A 22,397-nucleotide genomic window follows, 5' to 3' on the forward strand; every position below is an offset into this window, starting at 1 on the left:
GTGTGTCTCCTTTCAATAATGGTGTTCAAGAGCTGTAAGAATAACCTGGTCTCATTCATACAGTTCAAATTATGACATTTTACACCAGCTATAGATAGCAGAAGGCACACAACCCAGAGGTCCTTAGGTTCCACAAACCACACTTTACACCAAGGCTGAATCTTAGGCTGCATCAAAATGGCAAGCACCCCCCAACTAGTGTAGCATGAGAAAGCAAGTGGAATGAAGGTACTTTAAGCCCAGGGGTATCATCTAATAATAGGTTCATTTAATAACTGATTTGGAGACTGCCACATTACTGATCCTGCAAGTCAATTCAGAGTAGCAAAGTCTACCACAGGACTTGGCACATTTTCATATGCCATGCTGGTGTCGCATAAGCCAAGTGAGCATGCTTAACACTTGCAAAGGATTCCATCTGAAAGCACACTTAAAGGTACGTTCTGTAATGACATGTAACACAGCATTTTGGGAACTGTTTTCCAAGCGCAGGCTGAACTTCAGAAGAATTTTGCAACTTGCCATCTGCTTATACAAGAGTGTCTGTATTACAATGAAGCCAACATGGAGCATTGTAACATCATCATCAACATCATCATCATCATTATTAAAATTTCTATACCGCCCTTCACCCAAGGATCACAGGGCAGTTTACAATATAAAAACACAAAAATGCATAACATAGTAACAAAAACTAATACACCCGCCAATTATTATTATTCTTTACTCTCATCAGCAAGAAGCCAATAAAAAGGTACAGATTGTTTGTGTTTCACGTCCCTGGTGCCAACCACCTGACTGTGTTCATGTCAGGTGCACAACACTGCTGCTACCTCTGTAGATCTTATGAAATGGCATTCCACCTGTTGTTACCTTTTTGGGAGGGTCACAAGGAGAAGGGAGTTGCTACAATTACACATAACCCCAGATATTGTGTAGAAATGGCATTCTGACTTGTCCTAACGTGTTTTTACCTCTGGTTATACATCACCTGTGATAACACATTAAAAAATTCATTCAAGTGGCTTTTTGAAAAGTAACCTATTCCAGCGTTTTGTTTTGTTTTTAAAGTCTGTTTGTCACATGAGGCAAATCTTGCTCTAATAAACTATATAGATTACTCAGATGTTTTCTTTCTTCCATTTCTGAATATTGATGCACAACAGTATCCAGCTCTCAGATTTCTCATTCATAGCATATGCATACTTACCTAGGATTAAGCCCCACAGAATTTGGTGGGACTTCCTCCAGGTAACACATGCATGTGATTGGGCTGCCAGAGTCAGTGGAGCATAAGGTATGATGGATTCAACCTATGCCATTTGAACAGGTGTGGGAGAAAGAAAAATAAAACATAGCCAGATGTGGACAGGATGGAGCAGAGGAAGTTCAGCAAATGGCGGTTACAAAATCCAAAGGCTGAGAAACTAAGCAAAAAGTGATTGTCAGGAAGCAAGTAGCTAATAAAGTAGGAACAGATGCAGAGTTTACAACAACGCCAGATAAGAAGGACCAACCAACCATGATTGCAACAGAAACTGGCTAAGAGTGAAGTAACTGGAGTATCAGCCAGGGAGGAGAGCTCCCAAGTAAAGGAACATCTCTCTCTCTCTCTCTCTCTCTCACACACACACACACACACACACACAGCCCCAGAGGAACAGTAAATATGGATAGGTATGAGTTTATAAAGGATTACAAGAATATCTGCAGGAAATGGGTTAGTATGATGGACCCTTCAGAAACAGATTGTAAAGGCAAAGGCACCATTTCAATCCCGTTTCAAATTATTTGTATTTGGCTACTCTGGAAGAAGTGAAATGCCATCAAGGATGCCATCAAGGAAGTGCCAAGTAAAAATAAAGTATATAACAACTGACATGTAAGGAGATAGGAGACAGATATTCTGCATTTTAGACACCTGCTGAAAACTTCTCTGTTTACTCTGGTCTTCCCCAGTTGTATTTTGAGTTTGCAGAGATACAATCTACAAAGGAAGCTAAATTATGTTTCATAGTTTTTAGTTGATTGATCTTATATTATTTATCCTTATGTCCTCTTGTTCACCACTCACAGATATTCTATATTAAGCATTTTATACATTCTTAAAAATAAATCTTGGTCTGGTAGGCAAAGGGAGTGCAGAGAATGAAAGTGAACCCAACATGCAAAACTGGCTTCAGAAGGAATGGGAAGCCCCGACACTGCATGTCAGACTCCCATCTGGCCACTTTGCCCTGACACAGGCTCACATTGTCTGCCATTTCATTCTGTTTTTTTACTCTACCATTTCACTACCTGAAGTCATGAAGCTAATGCCAAAGCAGACTCTGTGGGGCTTATTCTGGCCCAAGGGCTTTAACGCCAAGAAGTATCAAGAAGTGGAGGTGGTTTATGTCTTGGTCGTTCTCTCATGTAACGAGATTTAACCAAGTGTTGTTTCCTTCTTGGCCAACCAATGAAACACATAAAGTCATGACAGGCACATGACCTACAACGTTCTCCTACTGGGTTACCTCTACACCCAGTTTCCGTAGCATTGCATGGCTAAGACACTGTATCTGCCATGTTCCTAAGGAGTTAGAAGGTTTTGTATGATGTTTTAGTGGCATCCCCAAAGAATAGCCAATTTCCTTACAGAATAGAGTTTTAAAAGTTACATCTTACAACTAACTCAAACTATTCATAGAAAATGATAACTTCAATAAAATTGTTTATTCTATCTAGATAAAATACAAAGGTGGGGAGGATCTGGCAGGGCTTGTGTCACCCCAAAGCTACAGCAACATATCCTTAACAATATTACAACTGCTACATTTTTTTTGCATTTAACCAAGTTCCTGCATTTCTGAAGAATTCCTTTTTACTTCCTTACCCCAGTCTGTGCCGTCTCCTGAACTTCTTGACTCTCCATCTCCTTCATCAGATGTAGCCAAGAAATCAAACTCCTTCAAGGCCTCTTCAGTATCTCTGTCTTCACTGCTATCTGATAGCACCCTTTTCCTCACAATCTATGAAGGACAGAAAATGAAATGAAACATTTGTGTCTGTATTATTTCTACATATCCCTGCACTCTAGGGGGGCGGGGACACAGAAGAGAAGGATATATACATCACTGTTCATTTTAAATTTAACTTAAATACTAATGTACTATATAATCTTTAGAACACTAGGGAATTTAATCTAATTTAATCAACGCCGTGTGTAAATTGTAGAGGAGGAGGCCAAGCTAGGCTTCTTTTAATTGGACAGGAGGTAGCAATACAGTACTAGAATACTATTTATCAGACCGACTTGCAAAAATGTGCCACGATTAAATCCTTGCATTTGCTCACACATAAGAATTGGAATATATGCCATATCATGATTTTTAAGATCCCATCACTGAAAGTCTTGTTCTATGATTAAGAGTTCTCAGCCCACCGTTGAAGTGTCCATGATTGTTCTCTCTCTTCCATCAATATCATCATCTTCGTCCTCATCACTAAATTCTGCTGCAGCATTTTCAAGGAATTTAAATGTCTCTAGCAGCGAAGCAGAGTCTGTCAAATCTGGTTTCCTAGATAAAAATTAAAATAGCAGCAAAAGGTTATTTTGTCTGTTTTTCTCTCTTCATTATGTTTAACAAAGCCAAACACACATAAAAAATATAGGTAAAATGATATAATTCTCCAATGGATCTGCAATTTCTTTTTAATATATAAATGTTCTTATTTATTTTCATAATAAAACCAAACATTTACAACAATATAAAATTTGGCAACCATGTCCATCCAATACACAGCATTGGTTTGAAAGAGTTTTATCATTAGTCCAAGCGATCTCTCTGTGTGTGCTACTGGAACTTCAGTTTCACATTCATAAATGTATATTGTGGTGCACGGCAAAAGCTAGAATGAGTCTCATGGCACCATCAGGACTAAAAAAAATGTCCCCTAGTACCCCTAAAAATGTGCTCAGGAAGTTAGAATCCCCTCTTCCTCTTTCTGTGAATGGCAGCCTCCACTGAACTGCCAGCTCTTCCATTTGCAGAAGGCTACCTCTTGATCCAAACTCTTTAAATTTATTTACCACACTTCGTTTAACATGGACTCCACTTGAGCAAACACTTTGAAAAGTGAAAATTTGAAATTATCCACTTTTAGAAGAAAACGCACACACAGCACCACAAGCAGCACTACTTTTGAAAATGAGCATATATGAATCCACATTTCAACAGACTAGCCAACCACTACTGATCAGCAATATCACAATTCTCACAATGATACCTGAAATTGTCTTCTTTTTTCTTGAGATTAGAAAGTAATGTCTTCATTGATATAGTTAGATGCTTAAACCTCAAGTTTCTAGATTACTATTTGGGACAGTGGGGGGGGGGGAGTGTTTTGTGTTTTTTTTAAAAGAAGCAACTTGCTGGGTTTCAAGATTCCCAACACACAGTGAGGGGGACCTTCTTGGACAAGAATATAATAAATGAAGCCGCAACTGCAGCTCCCCAAACACCTAGCTTTACTGAATCTTTCTTCAGGTTTTCCTAAAGAAACTAATTGCTGTTTACTTCATTCACTTAGTAACTATTAAATACATTTTCTCTTATCCAGATAGTTGTATTGATTCTTTTTCTGAATCTATGAAGAAAGTTGAGAATAAAACACTGCTGGATCTAGTATTTGTTATTTTGTTCTTAAATGTGCACAGTTTCCAGCTACAAGCCTCTCTTATTTAACTCGTCACTTGATTCCGATTACTAGTTAAAACACTAAAATGAGAGAGGATTTCTACACTGCATTTTCATTTAAAATATAGCTTCAAGCATACTAGGAGGCTGTGTGGGTAACCAAGGCAGTTGCAAATAAGCAATTTTTCATTATGCAACAAAAGGCATCAAAACAAGGAAAACGGGCCAGGTCATAATTAATGCCATGTCAGTCAGGGTATCGAAAAATGTAAAGGAAAGTTAGCAAGGCTACCATTTTTAAAATCTGAAATTTCAAGAAAAAATCCCATGCATGTTTGTCAATATATTAATAGGGCCAATAGTGCAATCCTATGCTCAAAAGTGCATAAGATTGCAGCTTAAGTGTCTCAAAAGTTCTGGAAACATACATTCAGATTTAACTGTAAGCCACCCAGAGAACTTTGCTATTGTGTGTCCTATAAATGTCACAAAACATGTTGCCTTCTGCGCCTAACTAGCACCATATTGTAGAAACATTACAATATAACCTTTTTCAGAGATATATGAATACTTCTGCATGTGGTGGCAGAAAATTATTATAATAGCTGCCTGCCCCTAAATCATGTCTACTTGGAATCTATGAATTGGATATAATATTTAAATGCAACCCTACACACATAATTTTAGGGGTAAGGCTAATGCCAATGAGGCCCACATACATTTGAAGTTGAGTTTAGGTAAAGATACCTATGTGAACATGAGGAAGTGATATGTGCACACAAAGTGATCCTGTTCTCCACTTTATGCAGACTTTACACACTGGCAGGTATGCATAAATGGTGGGCATGAAGCAACAGTAATCATACTAAGACTGTTAAAGTGAAAATCTTGCTAAAGAAATGATATTCACTGTCCCATACAAGTCTCAAGTGATGAACACATTCTGAATTCTTTTATACACACTGCCCAACAAATTATGCAAATATCACATTGATTAATGCAAAATTCTTTTAAAAATGCAGTTACAGTTTACCGCCCAGATAAACAGAAATATCACAATGTGCAGAATCTTAATATTGAAAATCAGATAACATCACACAGAAAAAGCCAGGAAGTCTCGTAAGGTACACTTATTCATCTATTACATACTTATGAGTTACACAGAAAAGGGCTTGTTACATCTTTTCTATACACCTTCCTTAGGTCTTATCTCAATTTTTTAAAAAAGGATTTCAATTCTATAGTTTCTTTGTCTGATGAAGACTTGAGGTGGAGAGTAGAGACAGCACAATAGCAGAATCCCTAAAATATCAGAAAGGGCGCAAATGTGGAAGAGACTCGGATTCAGCTACAACTTTTATTATTTGTGCTTTAAATCAATTTATAAGCCTAAGTACTCATTAATATTCCCAATAATGCTATGAACAAGAGCACCCCTTCTGGCATTCGGCAAATCAACTTTGTGATGTCACACAGTCAAATCTAATTGTCGCATGATGTCATTACTAAAACCATTCCATGTGAGATCAGGAAACATGATCTTCACTTTGAATGGGCTTTCTGATGCTGTAATGCAGCTAAATCTGATTGGCTAAGTGATGTCATCACATTTACAACATGATTCTTGACTGGCTTTTGGTCAGTCCCAGGAACATCAAGTGGCAGTAATGAGGGGGAAAAGCACCAAAATAGCAATACAGAACCCTAAAGTTCTGCTCAAAGAAAGTGGCTTTCCCACTTCCTCCTGCCTGTGCAGCATCTTGTGACCTCAGAGCACACTTCATATTGTACAAGAATCTGCAGCTACTGGCCAGGGTGGGCGAGATCAGCAGAAACCTATGTCACTCCTTGGGCAACTGGAAGTGTTTTCAGCTCATGCAAGTTGTTTTGTTTTAGCTGAAACACAGGCAGCAAATAACAGCAGAAGTCTGGAACCAGGCCTTCAGAGTGGTGGCACCTACCCTTTGAAACTGCCTCCTGTTACACAACAGAGAGGCACCATCTCTATCATCTTTTGGAGCCTATTGAAGACCTTCCTTTTTCAAGGTTTTAATCCCAGTCTGTATCAGATCTGAAATTGTTTTTATATACAGAATTTGTTTTTAATTAGTTTCATTGTTGAAGTTCTCATTGTGAAGTGTTCTGACATATTTTATGGGAAGTGATTCATAAACAGAATCAATCAGATAAATGAAAATAATATATGCAAAGCGCTAGTGCTTGGGCATGTTAGTATGAACTGGAAAATACCTGGCACAACCCTAATCTTAAAATGTAAGCTTAAAAAAAAATCAGTCTCAGCTTTCTAGAACAGACAACTTTAAAACTAACATTACTATTACTGCAAGATCCTTTAACAAGTTCTGATAGTTGTGTACATTCAGCTTTACCATGAACCTCTTGGAAGGAATTCCAAGTTGGAGTTGAGTCAACTAACAACTTTTATCAATTATAAAACTCAATTTGCAAGACAGTTGAAAGGCGCTTTTCATGAAAAAAGAAGAAGTAAAGCATTTATTGCTTGAAAAACACCTTAAACATATTTCCCGATAAGATTTACAAATGTTTACAACAATGCTTCAAAGTCAATTTGAAAATCAGAAATGTTACATGGGCTGGGCTTTATTACTGCACACTGTGCCTCAGATAGCAGAACAATGCAGTTCCCCCAACTTTTTACTTAACTTGCAAAGGAAAAGGTAACATCATTAAACTAAAGAAGCAGGTATTAAAATGAGAACTAACTGGTATCCCACGCAAGGCTACACCCGGTTTCATTTGTTTTTCTTCTGCCAAACATGTTAATGACAAAGTGCATCTTTTACATCCACGGCAAACACTGGAAATCCTAGATGTTAATACAAAGGTTAATTATTTTAGTGTCCCCTGCTGAGTTCAGTCATGCTGAGCTGTGGTACTTATCTTTTATAGCACCAGTGTGCTGATCTGAAGTAGTGAACCATTTCTTTCAGTAAACATTATGAAACATGTGTGAGTAAGATTATAACTGTCAAACTATCAAGATAATGTTTCCACTGATGGATTCAATATCTTCGAGGATACATCCCAAGTCCACATGATGCTCTTGAGTGCAAAAGTTTTCACTGGGATCTGTACATTAGCAAATACATTGACTTGCATAAAATTTTCCATGGACAGAACAAGTAGTTCATCTTTAAGGAAGCATTACGACATTTTTACATCACCTTAGAAAGCAGAAGATTAAAAAAAAAATGCTCTTGAAAATGTTTTCTTGTCTTTTGTTATTTATCCTTGCTGATTTAGAACTACTCTCATAATAGTAAATAAGAACACACTCTTATCAACAGAGTTGTCACTAAAGAATTCCACAAGAGTGGAAACCCCTGAACCCAAAGTTCATATGAACAATTTAAGTCTTTTCTCCCTCCAGTTTCCATCCAAATCTGCTCTAAGCCATCAGCAAAATTACTAACATACATTATGAAAGTACACTCAATTGTGTTTACAGTTTGGGATGCAAGGGGAATATTACATCTCAGGACATGACACTTCTTTCAAGACTTGCATAATATCTGCTTAGAAGAACAGGCTACTCACAAACCTAACAATGTCCTAAATTGAGCTTGATGTAACCTACTAGAGTACTTAAAAAAAAAAAAAAAAGGAGTCCACTAATTTTCCTAGACTAAGCAAATTTAGTTGCTTAGCTTACAAGGAACAGAATGAAAAATTCAGCAAATATACACACAAAGTTGAAATGTAATAAACTGGTGCAGTATATGACACCACTGGAAAATTTACTTAAGTACATTACGTTCAAAAGCATAATTTGTACCACTGGAAGCATCCCACTGTCAAAAGCACTTACCCAATCATCACCTTTTCTTTAATCTCAGCATCTGTGCCATTCACCATTGATTCTTGGTTTTTGTCATTTTCCCTGTCTGGACCATCACCTGAGAGACCCAGTAAAGTTCGTACCCGCTTTGACTTCACATCCAGTATGGTGTCAGTGTATCCCACCTCTTGCAGATATCTGTATATATAGAAACCATGTCAATTGCTTGTGAGCTGTCAGCAAAGATGTTATAGTCAATCGCCACAATCCACCCAGAATCAACCAATAGATTGTGGTAAGAAGAAGAATGTAGCTGTGTGCTGACACAACAGGCTTACAAATCTTCTTGTGCCAGTTTCAGAGGGGATTGTCTCTTGCAGTACCAGTCTCTACAGTAAAGAGCTCTGCTGTCTGAATATACACAATACTTTATTCATTATACTTGCCAAAAGAAACAAAAGTTCTCCGTGCATTTTCAACCCATTTTTTTCCCATACAGTTACTTTTATATAGGCAACTCTTTATAAGAAATTTTCCACAATTAAAACCAATGCCTTACTAAAGCGTTCTTGGCCATTAGGCAAGTTTATAAGAATTTGTGTTCTCTCAACTGTCTAGTCTCCCAAACAGCATTTCCTTCTAGCTTCCCTTCTCACATGAATACTGCCTTACAATAAAGTCAGAAATTGATTAAATTTGCTTTTAATCTTTTTGCAATCCTTAAACTTTTGAACAAAAAGGTTTCAAACATTATTGCAATGACCACAAAGAATAAATATTGTCATGCTTCTGAATTCCCTCACCTGTCACCCAGCCCTGCTGGTCAGTTCCAGTAAACTCAAGGCTCTTGGTGAAAGGAGTTCCAGTTCTCTCAATCTAGAACCAGATGTTCCAAACAGGAACACTTAACATGGGGTTTTCAAGTGGGGAGGAGTGGAATGAGAAGCCTTCCGTACCCAATCCTTATTGCTATCAGGACAGCCCAGAACTAATTTAAGAACCATCCATCAAGAGTGACACGCATTAACCCCACCCTATTTTTCTCATCACAAGCTGTTCAAGTTTTAATCAATACCTCATCCTGCCTTCGTTATAATTTTGCTATCTATCCTCAGGGAAGAAGCATAGCTCAGCAGGAGAGCATGTGTTTTGTCTGTAAAAAGGTCCAAGGTTCAGTCCCAGATAGGAAAGACCCTCATCTGAAACCCGTTTTTAGGTCACTTACTGTCTGAGCAGCTGTCGCCCTTGTTTCCATATTAGCTGACTAGTAGGCTGTGACTGAACTTCAGTTTCATTCCCTTCATCTGAAATATTAAAACCAATATAGTTTTGAAGCCTGCTTTTCGTAAGCTGTCTTGTGCATTACAGCATGCTTAAAAAAATAAAATAGTTACACTCTTAATTATTTACATCTGTAGAATATTGCACATTTAAGTCCTATACAGTGGTACCTCGGGTTACATATGCTTCAGGTTACATGCGCTTCAGGTTACAGACTCTGCTAACTCAGAAATAGTACCTCGGGTTAAGAACTTTGCTTCAGGATGAGAACAGAAATTGCGCAGAAGCGGCGCAGCAGCAGCGGGAGGCCCCATTAGTTAAAGTGGTGCTTCAGGTTAAGAACAGTTTCAGGTTAAGAAAAGACCTCTGGAATGAATTAAGTACTTAACCCGAGGTACCACTGTATATCTGTGTTTTTGCAATGACCTATACAACACAGGAGAACAAATGCAAACTGTACATAAGAATTCAGAACAGGAACATAAAAAGTTGTGATAAGTTTAACAACAGTATACCTTCTCCACCTAGTCACAGTTTCACGCTCCCTCAAAAAGAGAAAGAAACCAAGTTGCTTTGGGTAATGAGGAAATTTTGAAGCAATGGGTGCATATGCAGCATGCCAGCACAGGACAATACTTAGCTACTAAGTATTTTCCTAATGTAACTTTCCTTAAATCTCCCACTAAGGACAGAAGGACCAGCAAACTGTTTGTTAAGAGAGCACAAGAATTAAAACCAACAATAAGCATCCTCCTTAACATCGTTTTATTTATTAAAGCAGTCTGGCAGCATACAGGTGGTTTCATTTTAAGCCAAGGGGACAACAGCTATGAAGGCTAAGGTTAAATTTAGACAGACTTAATTGGAGAGAGGGAGATTTGCACGTGAAGAGGCAGAGGATGTGCAGGGCCAGTAGTCACACCCAACCCCTCAAAGCCTTCTATTACATACATATCAGACTAAGTCAATACATTTCACAAAACGGCAACTTTTTCTCTTTTGCCCAGTCTCGTTTTCCTTTACACAAATCAACCCTTACCTGAATCATAGTTAGGAGGCTTCATGTCTCCCTGATTCAGCTCTGTGCCATATTTTAACTTGTGGTATTTAGCTCTATAAAGGAAAAGAAAAGGAGTAAATTAGTGTGTGAAAATGCTACCTGTCCTTTAGAAAGAGGACATGAAAATATTTTGCTCCCACTTGTTTCTTCACTGTAAAATACATGCATTTTTCCTAGAAATGCCTTCTCTAAATCATTCTTTTTTAAACACCAGAAGCATTATGAGCCTTTGCTGTTGTTTTTTTGTCATTCATATATGCTTGACATATGAATTACTAACAATGGGCAAATTAATCTCACAAGGCCGGCTCCTACTGAAAGGACCAGTTTAGTTTGCCAAACCTGCAATCTAAAGACCTAAAAAATCCAATCCAGCTGTGCTTACCAAGTCTGCCAAACATGCCGGAGTTGCTGCCAAACCAAGAGACATAAACAAGCAACGCTGCCAGGAAAAGCACTGAGGCAGGAGCTCTCTCAAGGAGAAGGTTCTAATCTCGCACTGACCAGAAACATAACCCAAAAGGCCTACATACAAATATGGGAATTGGTTTTTTTTAGTACAGTATAGTACTTAAGGTATGAAAGTGAGTGAGACTGATTGTGGGCATGTATGACATCTAAAAAGATGGGTGTCTTAAGGGTTATTGTTACATTTTAATCTCCTGACAATGTTAGCACAGAAATACATGAGAGCAGCTTTGAAATGTACTAGAACAGATATAGTACTGCAACTTGCGGGAGCATCCTGGGAGCAGTGCTCTGCTCACAGAAACTCTGGATCCAACACAATGCATAATAATTTATCAATGTGTTACTCACAAGACCAACAATATAGGCCAGAATCCAAAGAGCCATGCAGCTACTTCTGTGCTCTCATGGAAAGCAAACTTTTAAATTAAACAGTTCCCTCTAATGGAACTTGAAAATTACAGAGGCAGTTTATGACAGCATTACAATCTGCAGCTCCAAGTCAACATTTCTATTTGGTTAGCTCAAGTCCACAGGCTTGCTGAAAGTAGCTCTTTGGGTCACAAATTATAAAGTGTTTTGTTTTTTTAAAAAAAAACACCACTTCTACAAATTGTGTCCTTTATGCATCTTCAAAATATTCAGTAAGAGCAGTCACCCTAAATGACCCCAAAGGAATTGGTCAGTTTGAGAGTTCACACAAGCAATTTAAGTTTCCTGCCTGGAGACCATCTGAACATAAGTTCTAACTGTTTGTCTATCACAGAGGTGATGCCAGTTTCAGTTTGGCGGTAACCAGAAAGCAGCAATTTTGGATATAAATGGGAATACAGTGGTGCCCCGCAAGACGAATGCCTCGCAAGACGAAAAACTCGCTAGACGAAAGGGTTTTGCGTTTTTTGAGTCGTTCCGCAAGACGAAGAGACTCGCGGAATGGATTAATTTCGTCTTGCGAGGCACCACTGTATAAACAATAAACTAAACCTAAACTAAGCTATATTAGAGCATTTTGGGTTTAGGCTTTAGAAAAGATAGAACACCAATACCAAAGCTTGCATTTTTCTTGATTACTGCAACTCAAAGTTTTCCACAACACAGAGATAGACCAGTCACCTAACGATCATGCAAAATGCAGAACTAGCCAACATCCTGGAAAATGGTGGGAGACAGGTGTTCAAATCTCCGTTCATCCATGAAGTTCAGTAGGTGGCCTTGACTAACTCTCAGCAGCTCCTACTTCAAAGGGTCGTGATGAGGGGGGAAAGTGTCCCCATCCAAGCAGCCAAGAAAGCTTCTCCCAATGGTTATAGGGTTCTTTTGAATGGGAAAGGAAGTGGGTATCTGAAAACTGGACGGAGCACATTCTGAAAGCTTCTGTGAGGCGGACATTTCTCTGAATCCAGCCCTAGTTTCTGTGAAGGAAGCAAAGTGCTCCACACTGGGCAAAAGATTCCTGCATTGCAGGAGGTTGGACTCGATGTCCCTTGTGGTCCCTTCCAACTCTACGGTTTCTATGATTCTATTTTTTTCTTAGTTATTTCCCACATCACGTAACAGCTTGTGTGCTTTTTGAAACCTTTTCTGGACTAGTAATTTTCTAAAAGTCTAATTATGCCCTAGGTCTTTTCCCAAACACAGTTCAGCTGCAAGTCAGCAATGAGCAGCTCAACTGACATCAATTGATTTATTCTGATACAGGATGCACATTTGTCAACACTGTCTTATAAACAAGTGCACTGGTCAGCTGTCTGGCTTAAATGCACATTAGTAATTTATTTGTTGACTTTCCCATCTTGACTTAGCCTCTTCTCATTTTATTGTGGATTTTAGCACATCAAGATACTCATAAATTACATTGTGGAAATTAAAATAACTGATTAATTCCTTACATACCATATCTATATTTTCTGCATCTTCAGAATGACTATTCAGTACTTTCTGTTCTTCTCGGTGCATTTAGTTTACCAGAGATTTTTAAAATAACTTGACACATGGGCTCTGCTCCCGCTCTCTCATAAGGAAAGAGTTTAAGTCAAGCCTCAAGGATGGGCAAAAATATTAATATCTATAAAGTTAAGTATGGCTGAGGTTTTTGCAAAATTATATTTTCTGCTGAACAGTTTGGAAAAGCCTGCACTTAGCTACAGGCTGTTTTGTGGTGAAGGCATGAATAGAGACTGGAAGGTCAGTGTTGTTGCCTTTCTAAGACTGAGAAGCAGTTCCTATACTCACAGTTAACAATTCAGGGTTTAGAAAACTGGCACATACCTTTCTTGTTTAAGAGCATATTCCAGCATTTTTATTCTCCTCACTAGATCCTTCTTCAAATTCTCTTGACCTTTTCTTTCCCCTTGAAGAAAGGCAATTTGGGCCTAAAAGAGACAATACTTTACATTGCAGTTTTCAAAGGAAAAAACCAACTTGCTTCTCCACAGACATTCCAGGACAATTTTGCAATCTGAAAGTTAAGTCGTTCTTCAACATGTTACATTGCAAAATAGAGGGTCTGCCCACTTGTAACCAAGCAAGTAACAGTACCTCAAGCAGTGGCAATGCATACACTTCCCACAGCAGACCTCACGTTCTCTACCAAACTGACATGAATTTCCCTATATAAAGATTGCTGAGGAGGTTTGATGGCATTTGAAGCTTAAGTGGTTAATATTTTACTATTTTTAAAAAGGAAAGAAAGGAAAGGAGAATTTATTCCTCCCCACCCCCATATATTTGAAGGAATATGTAATACTTAATACAAATCAAAGATGCACCATAGGAGCCTTCTTTTCAGAGTAGGTTTAAAGGAAAAGCCTTCACATGATGCAGTCACTATACTAAGAAAAAGCAACTGAGTCCTAGCACACAGAAAGGTAAAAGGTGGTACTATAATGCCACATGGTCAATAGTTTAGGCTGTGTCCACACATTTAAAGCATATGACTTATGCCAAAGAATCCTGTAGCTTACCCCTCACAAATCTACAATTCCCTGCACCCTGTACAAATTACCTTCCCAGAATAATTTGGGAGAAACCATATGCTTTAAACGTGCTTCAGATGTATGGTGTGCCTGTGGCCGTAATCACCATACATGCAAACGCACCATGGACTAAACCTTAATCGTTGGTGAGGTAGTTATTAGCATGGGAAGACATGGTTTAAGTGCAACATGACAAGCAGCGCATCAGTGATAAGCAAGCTTCAAAGGTTTTCATAAACAGCCGTACAGTGTACTGTGTATCTCTGGCAATAATGAAGCAAACTGTAAACCCGGTAATAAACTTTTTTTAAAAAATAGCAGGAGGAGGAAAAGCTGCAAACCACAATATAGTAGGTTGGCCTAACCATCAAGTGCCTGGTTGCACACAAGATGCCTAAACCAAATCAGACTTTAGTATTTAGTACTGTATTTGGTATTTTAACAGAAGGAATGCAAACTGAAATGTACTAGGACTAACAGCCCCTTAAGGTTGTTTTGCAGCCACTCCCAAGGCTGCTCGCGACATTCCAGTTTATACACACACCCTAGAAACATTACCAACAGGTTTTGCAAAGACTTCTTGGCTATAAGGTCACCGTTCAGTCAGTTGCAGCAATTCCTAAAGGCCTGGAAGGGGGGAAGGGATGGAGCAGAGATACTGAATTGCTTTAGTCATTGCGTGCGCGGGGGGGCGGGTCAGGGGAGAGCATGCTTTCTACATTTGTTCCACTCCAACCTCATTCAATAATATCAAAGGTAAAATACACCTTAGAATCTCTCTCACCTCAATATCAGGGGATGAGGGTGGGGAGAGAAGAATAACAGATACTAAGAATTTCAGAATTAAAACAAAGGTTTAAAGGGCAAAACAATCTAACAAAGTCTTGTTAAAATTTCAATTATTAAAGCACACATGTGTTTATGGCCCAAGCTTTAAGATCCAGCATTCCTTATACAGTCCATATAATCACAGAATTGTACAAGGGTCATCTAGTCTAACAACTTGCAATGTAGGAATCACAACTAAAGCATCTCTGACAGATGGCCCTCCAACCTCAGCTTAAAAACCTCCATTGAAGGAGAGTCTACTCCCTTCCAACGGAGTCAAACAGCTCTTACAGTCAGAGAAATCTTCCTAATGTTTACTTGGGCTCTCCATTCTCATAGTTTGAATAAACTGGTTCAGTCCTGCCCTCTGGAGCAGGAGAAAACAAGCTTGCTCCATCTTCCATGAGACAGCACTTCAGATATTTGAAGATGGCTATCATATCACCTCTCTATCTCCTCTTTTACAGAATAAACCTATCTAACTCCCTCAACTGTTCCTCATAAGGCTTGGTTTCCAGACCCTAGATCATCTTAGTCACCTTCCTTTGCACACATTCTAGCTTGCCAATTGTTGGTATCCAGCTGTCTCAAGAGACAGTGGAGTGTGCCTCTGGGGCCAAAGTCAAACCACTGGAGAATCACAGCACCTGCAGAGACCAGTAACCTATAACTGCTGCCTCTCGTGTTGTTTTTGCTGTGTTAGCAGAACCAAAGTGACCTCGTCTGGAGCGTAAGCCTGTACATCATGTATGGAGGTCCTGGCTGCCCATATGATAAGACCTCCTTCTCAACCTCACTGATACAGTCTGAAGGAAAGCAGAGCAATACATTCTGCACCAGCCTGGCTGCAGGAGTTGCTGGGAGGAGTTGTACAAGATACTATTCAACTGTTTTAGGGACTCGACTCTGGATTTGTGTAAGCTAAGCCTTTTCCTCTTCCAAAGATATCCCAGGGCTTAGGATCAGAGTTTTCCTTATTCTAGATTGGCTACCTTTCCAGGTTTACAATCTCCATCTGCCCCATGCTCGTCAATACCCTTCTTAAATTGTGGTGCCCAGAATTGGACACAGGACTCCTGGTGTGGTCTGACCAAGGCAGAATAGGGCGGTACTTTTACTACACTTCTGTTGACACTATACTTCCGTTGATGCAGCCTAAAATAGCATTAGCTTTTTTTGCTGCTGCACTCACTGTTGGCTCATGTTAAACTTGTGGCCTATCAGTTTTCAAAGCAAATCACTTTCATATGGGGATACTCAGAAAGAAAAACTAAGATCTATCACTGTGTTTCCAATCTTCTCCACCACGTACCATGCTGCTAGTTCTATAAACACAGGGTTGGACTGAACTGTTACTGCACATCGTGCTCTTCTCATCCTTTCTAACTTAAAAGAGTTGTTGGCCCAGTTAAGACAGACATGCACCTGCAGATGTGATAGCAATAATAGCTGCAGCCTTGAGTGCACAGATCAAGGCTCCCAACAACTTTGTATTTCCAAAGTAATTTTGGGAAATAACTGCACAAAATTTGAAAATGAATCTTTCTCTGAATCAATAGCAAGGAATTTGCCTGAAACATGTTGCTGATGAAGTAGCAGCGTGAAGGCGAACTTAAATATTGATTGCCACTGTTTCTCTGGGGCCCAGGAGCCACTTGGCACACACAGAACCTAATCCCACATTTAGTTCCTTTAAGGTCTGAGTTGTGGGAATGAACAGCTATTCAGTCAGAAACTTCAACCCCAAAAAGACAGATTAGATGAGACACAAACAAGAATCATCCCTTTGTTTCAATGAAACTACTAAAAGTATGGCTTAGTTGGATATCACCCTAAATCTCTTTTAAAAAAAAAAAAAAGAGCTTTCACTTTATGTCTTGATAACTTGTTGCACAATCTGAGCTGGTAAGACTAATAAATTTCTGAGGTTTTTGCCATCTTTTGCTGCACTCAATCTTTTTTCCAAATCAGATTCCATATTTAGCCAAATGCATATAGGCATGTGTGCACATATACATACACACATATGCACATACTATGCATTTAATTGTGCTCTAGACATTTAATCATTTCTGCAATAAAGTTAAGGGGGGCGGGAGAGAATCACATGACTGGAGTGCTATCAATGCTGTTTGCCAGCAGTGTGTTTGTTATATATAGCCTGAAGGACTGTGGTATTATTAGAACAGGCGATGATTACAAAAACAAAACAGAAGACAGAATAAATTGCGATCTAAAGAGTTGATGCAAAAGCTTCAAATACATTTGCATTTTAAGTCAATACAGAAGATTTTGAATGATGTGGAGCACACTTTATTCACAGCTTTGGCTTGGGTCAGGTAGTTGTGCGTGTTTTTTCAAAGTGTCACATTGGAAAGGGGGAAAGTACGATACATTAAATTGCTCAGGTTATAGCATCTTTCCCATTCTGCATCTGTACTGGAATAGTTCTAAAGATGTTTTATCACTTACTGTCTCCCACCCTGCGCTCATTTGGGAGGAAGGGTGGGATACAAATTTAATAAATAAAATCAAATAAACAAAACATCAATAGCAAGTATATGCCAGAGCAGCATTAAATCACAAACTGATACAAGCCCCATTTTCAGTTGTGCTTAAAAACTGGTGGGTCTAGATAGGGGCATGCACCTCCATCAGACAGAAACCCCAATGTGAGCTAGCAATAAGAACAGGGACGCAGATTTGGAACTACCCTGGTGGATACATGTGTGGAAGGCTTATTCTAAGCGCAGCTTTCCCATGATGATCTCTTGGATCAACCAATGATTCTCCCACCTATCTAAGAGTGTAGTTTGCTATCTTTTGCAGAGCATTCAGCGCCCCTCAGACTAAAAGGGCTGTGATCAATGAAGTGTTCAGGTTTAAATCTCCAGTTTTTATTGTATTCAATTCTAGTAGTCCTTTTCGTATGTTTTTGCATACGAAATGCAGCTTTTGCAGAGCACCTGTGCAAGGCATTTATATTGTTTGAAGGTTTATCTGAAAAGCAATTAACAGTCTGAGTTAGATCCAGAGTTCTCATGAGCAGGGCATTATGCTGCCACAGGCGGAATAGGAAATAGCACCTCAACCCCACATCAAGGTGCAAGGCTGGCCAACTGATCTTGGCACCCGAGACAGAAAATTTCATTAAATGCCTCTCCCTCAGAGTACATACACAATAAAAATTAACCAGGTAACGAACCACTTCCTGCCCATTCATGACACCCAAAATCAGCTGCCTGAGGTAGCCATGCTCATGGGACACTTTCAATGAAGGAAAGGGAAGGCACTTGTTACTAATTCCTCCTTTCCCCTACAGTGCTGCTCAGAAGGATTGTGTGACCCACTAGAAAAGGATGGGATACACTGCTGGGGGAATCAATACAAATCACCTCCTTGCTTCATCCATTGGGAGCCTCTGCTGGATCTCCAACCTTTCCACAAATGGAAGGAGCCGTTCCATTAGTGGAGGGACAAGTCTGAATAAGGGTCAGTACAAAATAATTCAAAAATGGAAAGGATTACTACTTGACTGATCCTAATATGCCTATTATGAGAAACAAAGACGATATGGCAATTTGAGTTTTCAGTATATGTGCTGCTGTACAAAACACACACAAAAAAATCTGCTTCATTTTTTTACAGCACAGGAAAGCATTAACCCAAATCTATCTTTGATAAATGTGTGCTGGTTTCCTACACCCACAGAGTTTATAAAAGAATTCATAAAAGACTATTTTTTCTCATGTTTTTAAAATAATAAAAAAACTAAAGAAAGTCAAAGGTTGTAATTACAGTATCAGTTTCTAGGTACCTTAAGTGCCTCTCAGTGTTGGCCTGCCCACTGAAGGAAGTCAACTTTGAATGGATTTCTCATATATGCCTGCTGATTGAGGTGTGGCAGGTAGTAATCAGACAGAAGGCTTTTTGAGTGATGGCAACTTGCTGGTGAAATTCTGCTGTCTTTTTTTGCCAAGTGGAAGAAATCTTTTTTAAAAAACATATTTATCCCTGGAAAATGGCAGTGCTTTTCCCTGGTACTTTTAATATTTGTTGTGATACTGTGTTGTTTTGTATTTTATATGGATGATTTACCTTTTTTTTGTAAGGTACTCTGCGAAAGAGTGGGGGATAAATGTATTAAGTAAATAAACAGGGCAATACCGTTTGCATGAGCTGTCTTCTGTTCTGCTTTCTAAAGAGGAAGTAACCCTTTGCTTGATTCTGTACAAGAGAACACTGTTAGTAGGCTCTACTCCGGTAATAAATACACCATTCCAACATAGGGCCATAAACTTCTACCAAAAACTCATTTTCTCATCACCGAAGCAAAAGCAGCCAAGAAGATTTTTTTGAAGACATAAATTACCATTCACTTGTGACCAAAGACTGCTTAAACCAAGCAGTGTTCTCAAAAACCATTGCTATTATGAGAATTTCCCACTCCCACAAACAGCGGGACAAACAGTACATCTGCATTTATAGTACCATCTGCCTGTAATCTACAGAGCGCTATTTCTAGAGGAGGAAAATTAACTTTTAGATGTCACCTTTCCAATCTGATGTACTTTCCCAAGGAGAAAATAAAGTAAAATCTGCACAATTAGCAGTTGCTCCAGCAGAACCTTTCAAGATGCTATCTCCAGTGTTGACTGTTACTTTATTCCATTTCATTCTTGAATCATTAGCAGGTAGAGAAATTCTATGCAGTGCTCAGAAAGCAGGCCTACTTCAGTAGAACTTAATCCTAAATAAATGTGCACAGAATTGCATTTAGTCTCAGAGATGCTTCAACTTCAAAAGAATATCATTGTATGATGATGGCAGTAAATCAATCACAGCAATCCTGAAAGCTACTTCTGGTAATTTAGAAAATCCTGTGGGACTTGGGATCTCCCAGAAATAAGAAGATCTCCACGTCATCTGCCTCAAGTTTTAAAACTGATCATATGGCATGGGGATTTGCCATTCCCCAGAAAATAGGAGTCTGTAGTCCAGCAAAATGTGCCAAACAAGGTATGAGATTCCTGGATTATAGCCAATTAATATTGAAAGCACTCCATTAAGTCTCACTTGCTCATGTAGAATAATTGTGAAAGAGAAACACAGCATAAGCTGAAATATAACATGTGAGATTTCTCTATTTGCATTAGGGGAAGGGATGTAGTTCAGTGGTAGGTACAGTATCTGCCCCCAGGATATCCAGGTTGGTCTGGGAGAGAACCCTGCCTCAAATCCCGGAGAGCTGATGCTAGTCAGTATAGGCAATACTGAACTAGATAGACCAAATGGTCTGACTCAGTAGGCAGTTTCCTATATTCCTACGTGCACATAATACAAAGAACACAAACATGGATGCACATGTCAGTCAAACCCTACTGTCACTGCCTGAAATGACACTACTCGCCTGCGCAGACAGTAATATTTAATTTTCCACTGAACTAGATTATCCTGAATCTAGAATGTCAGAGTTTAGAATACCAGAGAAGTGGCAGCTAGTCACATAACTATTCCACAAATTGCAAGTCACTTACTCTTCACAGGTGAGAAACATAATTTAACCTGATTTTTCACTTCTTAGTTCAATAGGAACATTTGATTTTTTTTCTATTTCTACTTGCACACTTTCAATCATAGGAAGGCAACTAAAAATACTAAGCTTACAACAGACAGACTAGGACTCTTAATTCTGCTACGATTATAGTACCTTGTAGGGTTTTGGGCTATGAAATTTTAACGAATACAATAACCCCATAAGAGAGTACACTTTGCACTATTGTCACTACTTATCTGTCTTGGTAATGTCTCAACACAATCGTACCCGTGGCTTTTCTGAAAGCAAATCCTATTGTGTACAATGGGGCTTACTCCTTGGTAAATGTATAAAGGACTGCACCTTTACAGCAAGCTTAACCAGTAGCACTGAGCAAACATGGAGATACATTCCTCCACTTTTCAATGCTTAAATAATCAGGATCACAATATGGGATGGAAAGTGCGGAGGGCATGCTCATCAAATTTGCAGATGACACCAAACTGGGAGGGGTAGCCAATGCCACAGAAGACAAAATTGGGATTCAAGAAGACCATAACAGATTGGAGAACTGGGCCGAAATGAGCAAAATGAAGTTCAATAGGGACAAATGTAAGGTTCTACACTGAGGCAGGAAGAACCAGCTGCATGAATATAAGATGGGGGACACCTGGCTTGCCAGTAGTACATGTGAAAAGAATCTAGGGATTTTAGTAGACCACAAGCTTAACATTAGTTAATAGTGTGATACATCAGCAAAAAAACCTAATGTTATTCTAGGTTGCATCAACAAATGTATAGTGTCCTGATCGAGAGAAGTAACTTTCCTGCTTTATTCCGCCTTGGTCAGACTACACATGGGAGTACTGCGTCCAGTTCTGGGTGTCATAATTTAAAAAGGATATTGACAAGCTAGAATGTGTGCAGAGGAGGGTGACCAGCATGATCAAAACCAAGCTTTATGTGGAACAGTTGAGGGAATTGAGTATGCTTAGCCTGGTAAAGACGAGACAAGAGAAGAAATTATAGCTATCTTCAAATATCTAAAGGGCTGCCACACGGAGGATGGAACAAGCTTGTTTTCTCCTACTCCAGAGGCTAGGAAGCAATGGATTTGAGTTAATGACCCTTGGGGCCCCTTCCAACTCTACAATTCTATGATTCTATGAAAAACATCTAATAGATAAACAAACACTTAAACCAATCAGCAGCACAAACAAAATACAGTGGTACCTCGCAAGACGAATGCCTCGCAAGACAAAAAACTCGCTAGACGAAAGGGTTTTTTGTTTTTTGAGCTGCTTCGCAAGACGATTTTCCCTATGGGCTTGCTTCGCAAGACGGAAACGTCTTGCAAGTTTGTTTCCTTTTTCTTAACACCGTTAATACAGTTGCGACTTGACTTCGAGGAGCAACTCATAGCACGCGGTGTGGTAGCCTTTTTTGAGGTTTTTAAAGACTTTGGTGATTTTTGAAGCTTTTCCAAAACTTTCCCGACACCGTGCTTCGCAAGACGAAAACAATCGCAAGACGACAAAACTCGCGGAACGAATTAATTTCGTCTTGCGAGGCACCACTGTATAGCAAATGATGCAGAGAGAGAAAGGGTTTATAACCTTATTCTCTGCATACACAAATGCTAGCTAGCAACTACCTATACTAGCATTTATCTGCCCTGCTGTGTCAGATGAAAAGTACATCCTGTTCTCACAGTGGCCAACTATATACCTAGAAGAAGTCTGCAAGCAGG

General features: G+C 39.1%; 1 protein-coding gene across 4 annotated transcripts in view; it reads right to left on the bottom strand.

The window, feature by feature from the left end:
- Positions 1-22,397, bottom strand: part of STRN (striatin) — a 53,503-nt gene that overhangs the window by 28,246 nt on the left and 2,860 nt on the right. For all 4 annotated transcript variants that reach the window (XR_013983601.1, XM_080997693.1, XM_080997695.1 and 1 more), the window contains exons 2-7: positions 13,577-13,680; positions 10,820-10,893; positions 9,725-9,803; positions 8,530-8,697; positions 3,425-3,560; positions 2,876-3,011 (exon numbers count right to left, since the gene is read on the bottom strand). Coding sequence is in view for 3 of the 4 variants with exons in the window: in XM_080997693.1 (XP_080853819.1) it covers positions 2,876-3,011; positions 3,425-3,560; positions 8,530-8,697; positions 9,725-9,803; positions 10,820-10,893; positions 13,577-13,680 (697 nt within the window). In the remaining variant the exon portion in view is untranslated. The remainder of the gene's footprint in view (positions 1-2,875; positions 3,012-3,424; positions 3,561-8,529; positions 8,698-9,724; positions 9,804-10,819; positions 10,894-13,576; positions 13,681-22,397) is intronic.

This window comes from Podarcis pityusensis (genome assembly GCF_964106645.2).
Source record: "Podarcis pityusensis genome assembly, chromosome: 3".
In the NCBI taxonomy this organism is placed as follows: domain Eukaryota; kingdom Metazoa; phylum Chordata; class Lepidosauria; order Squamata; family Lacertidae; genus Podarcis; species Podarcis pityusensis.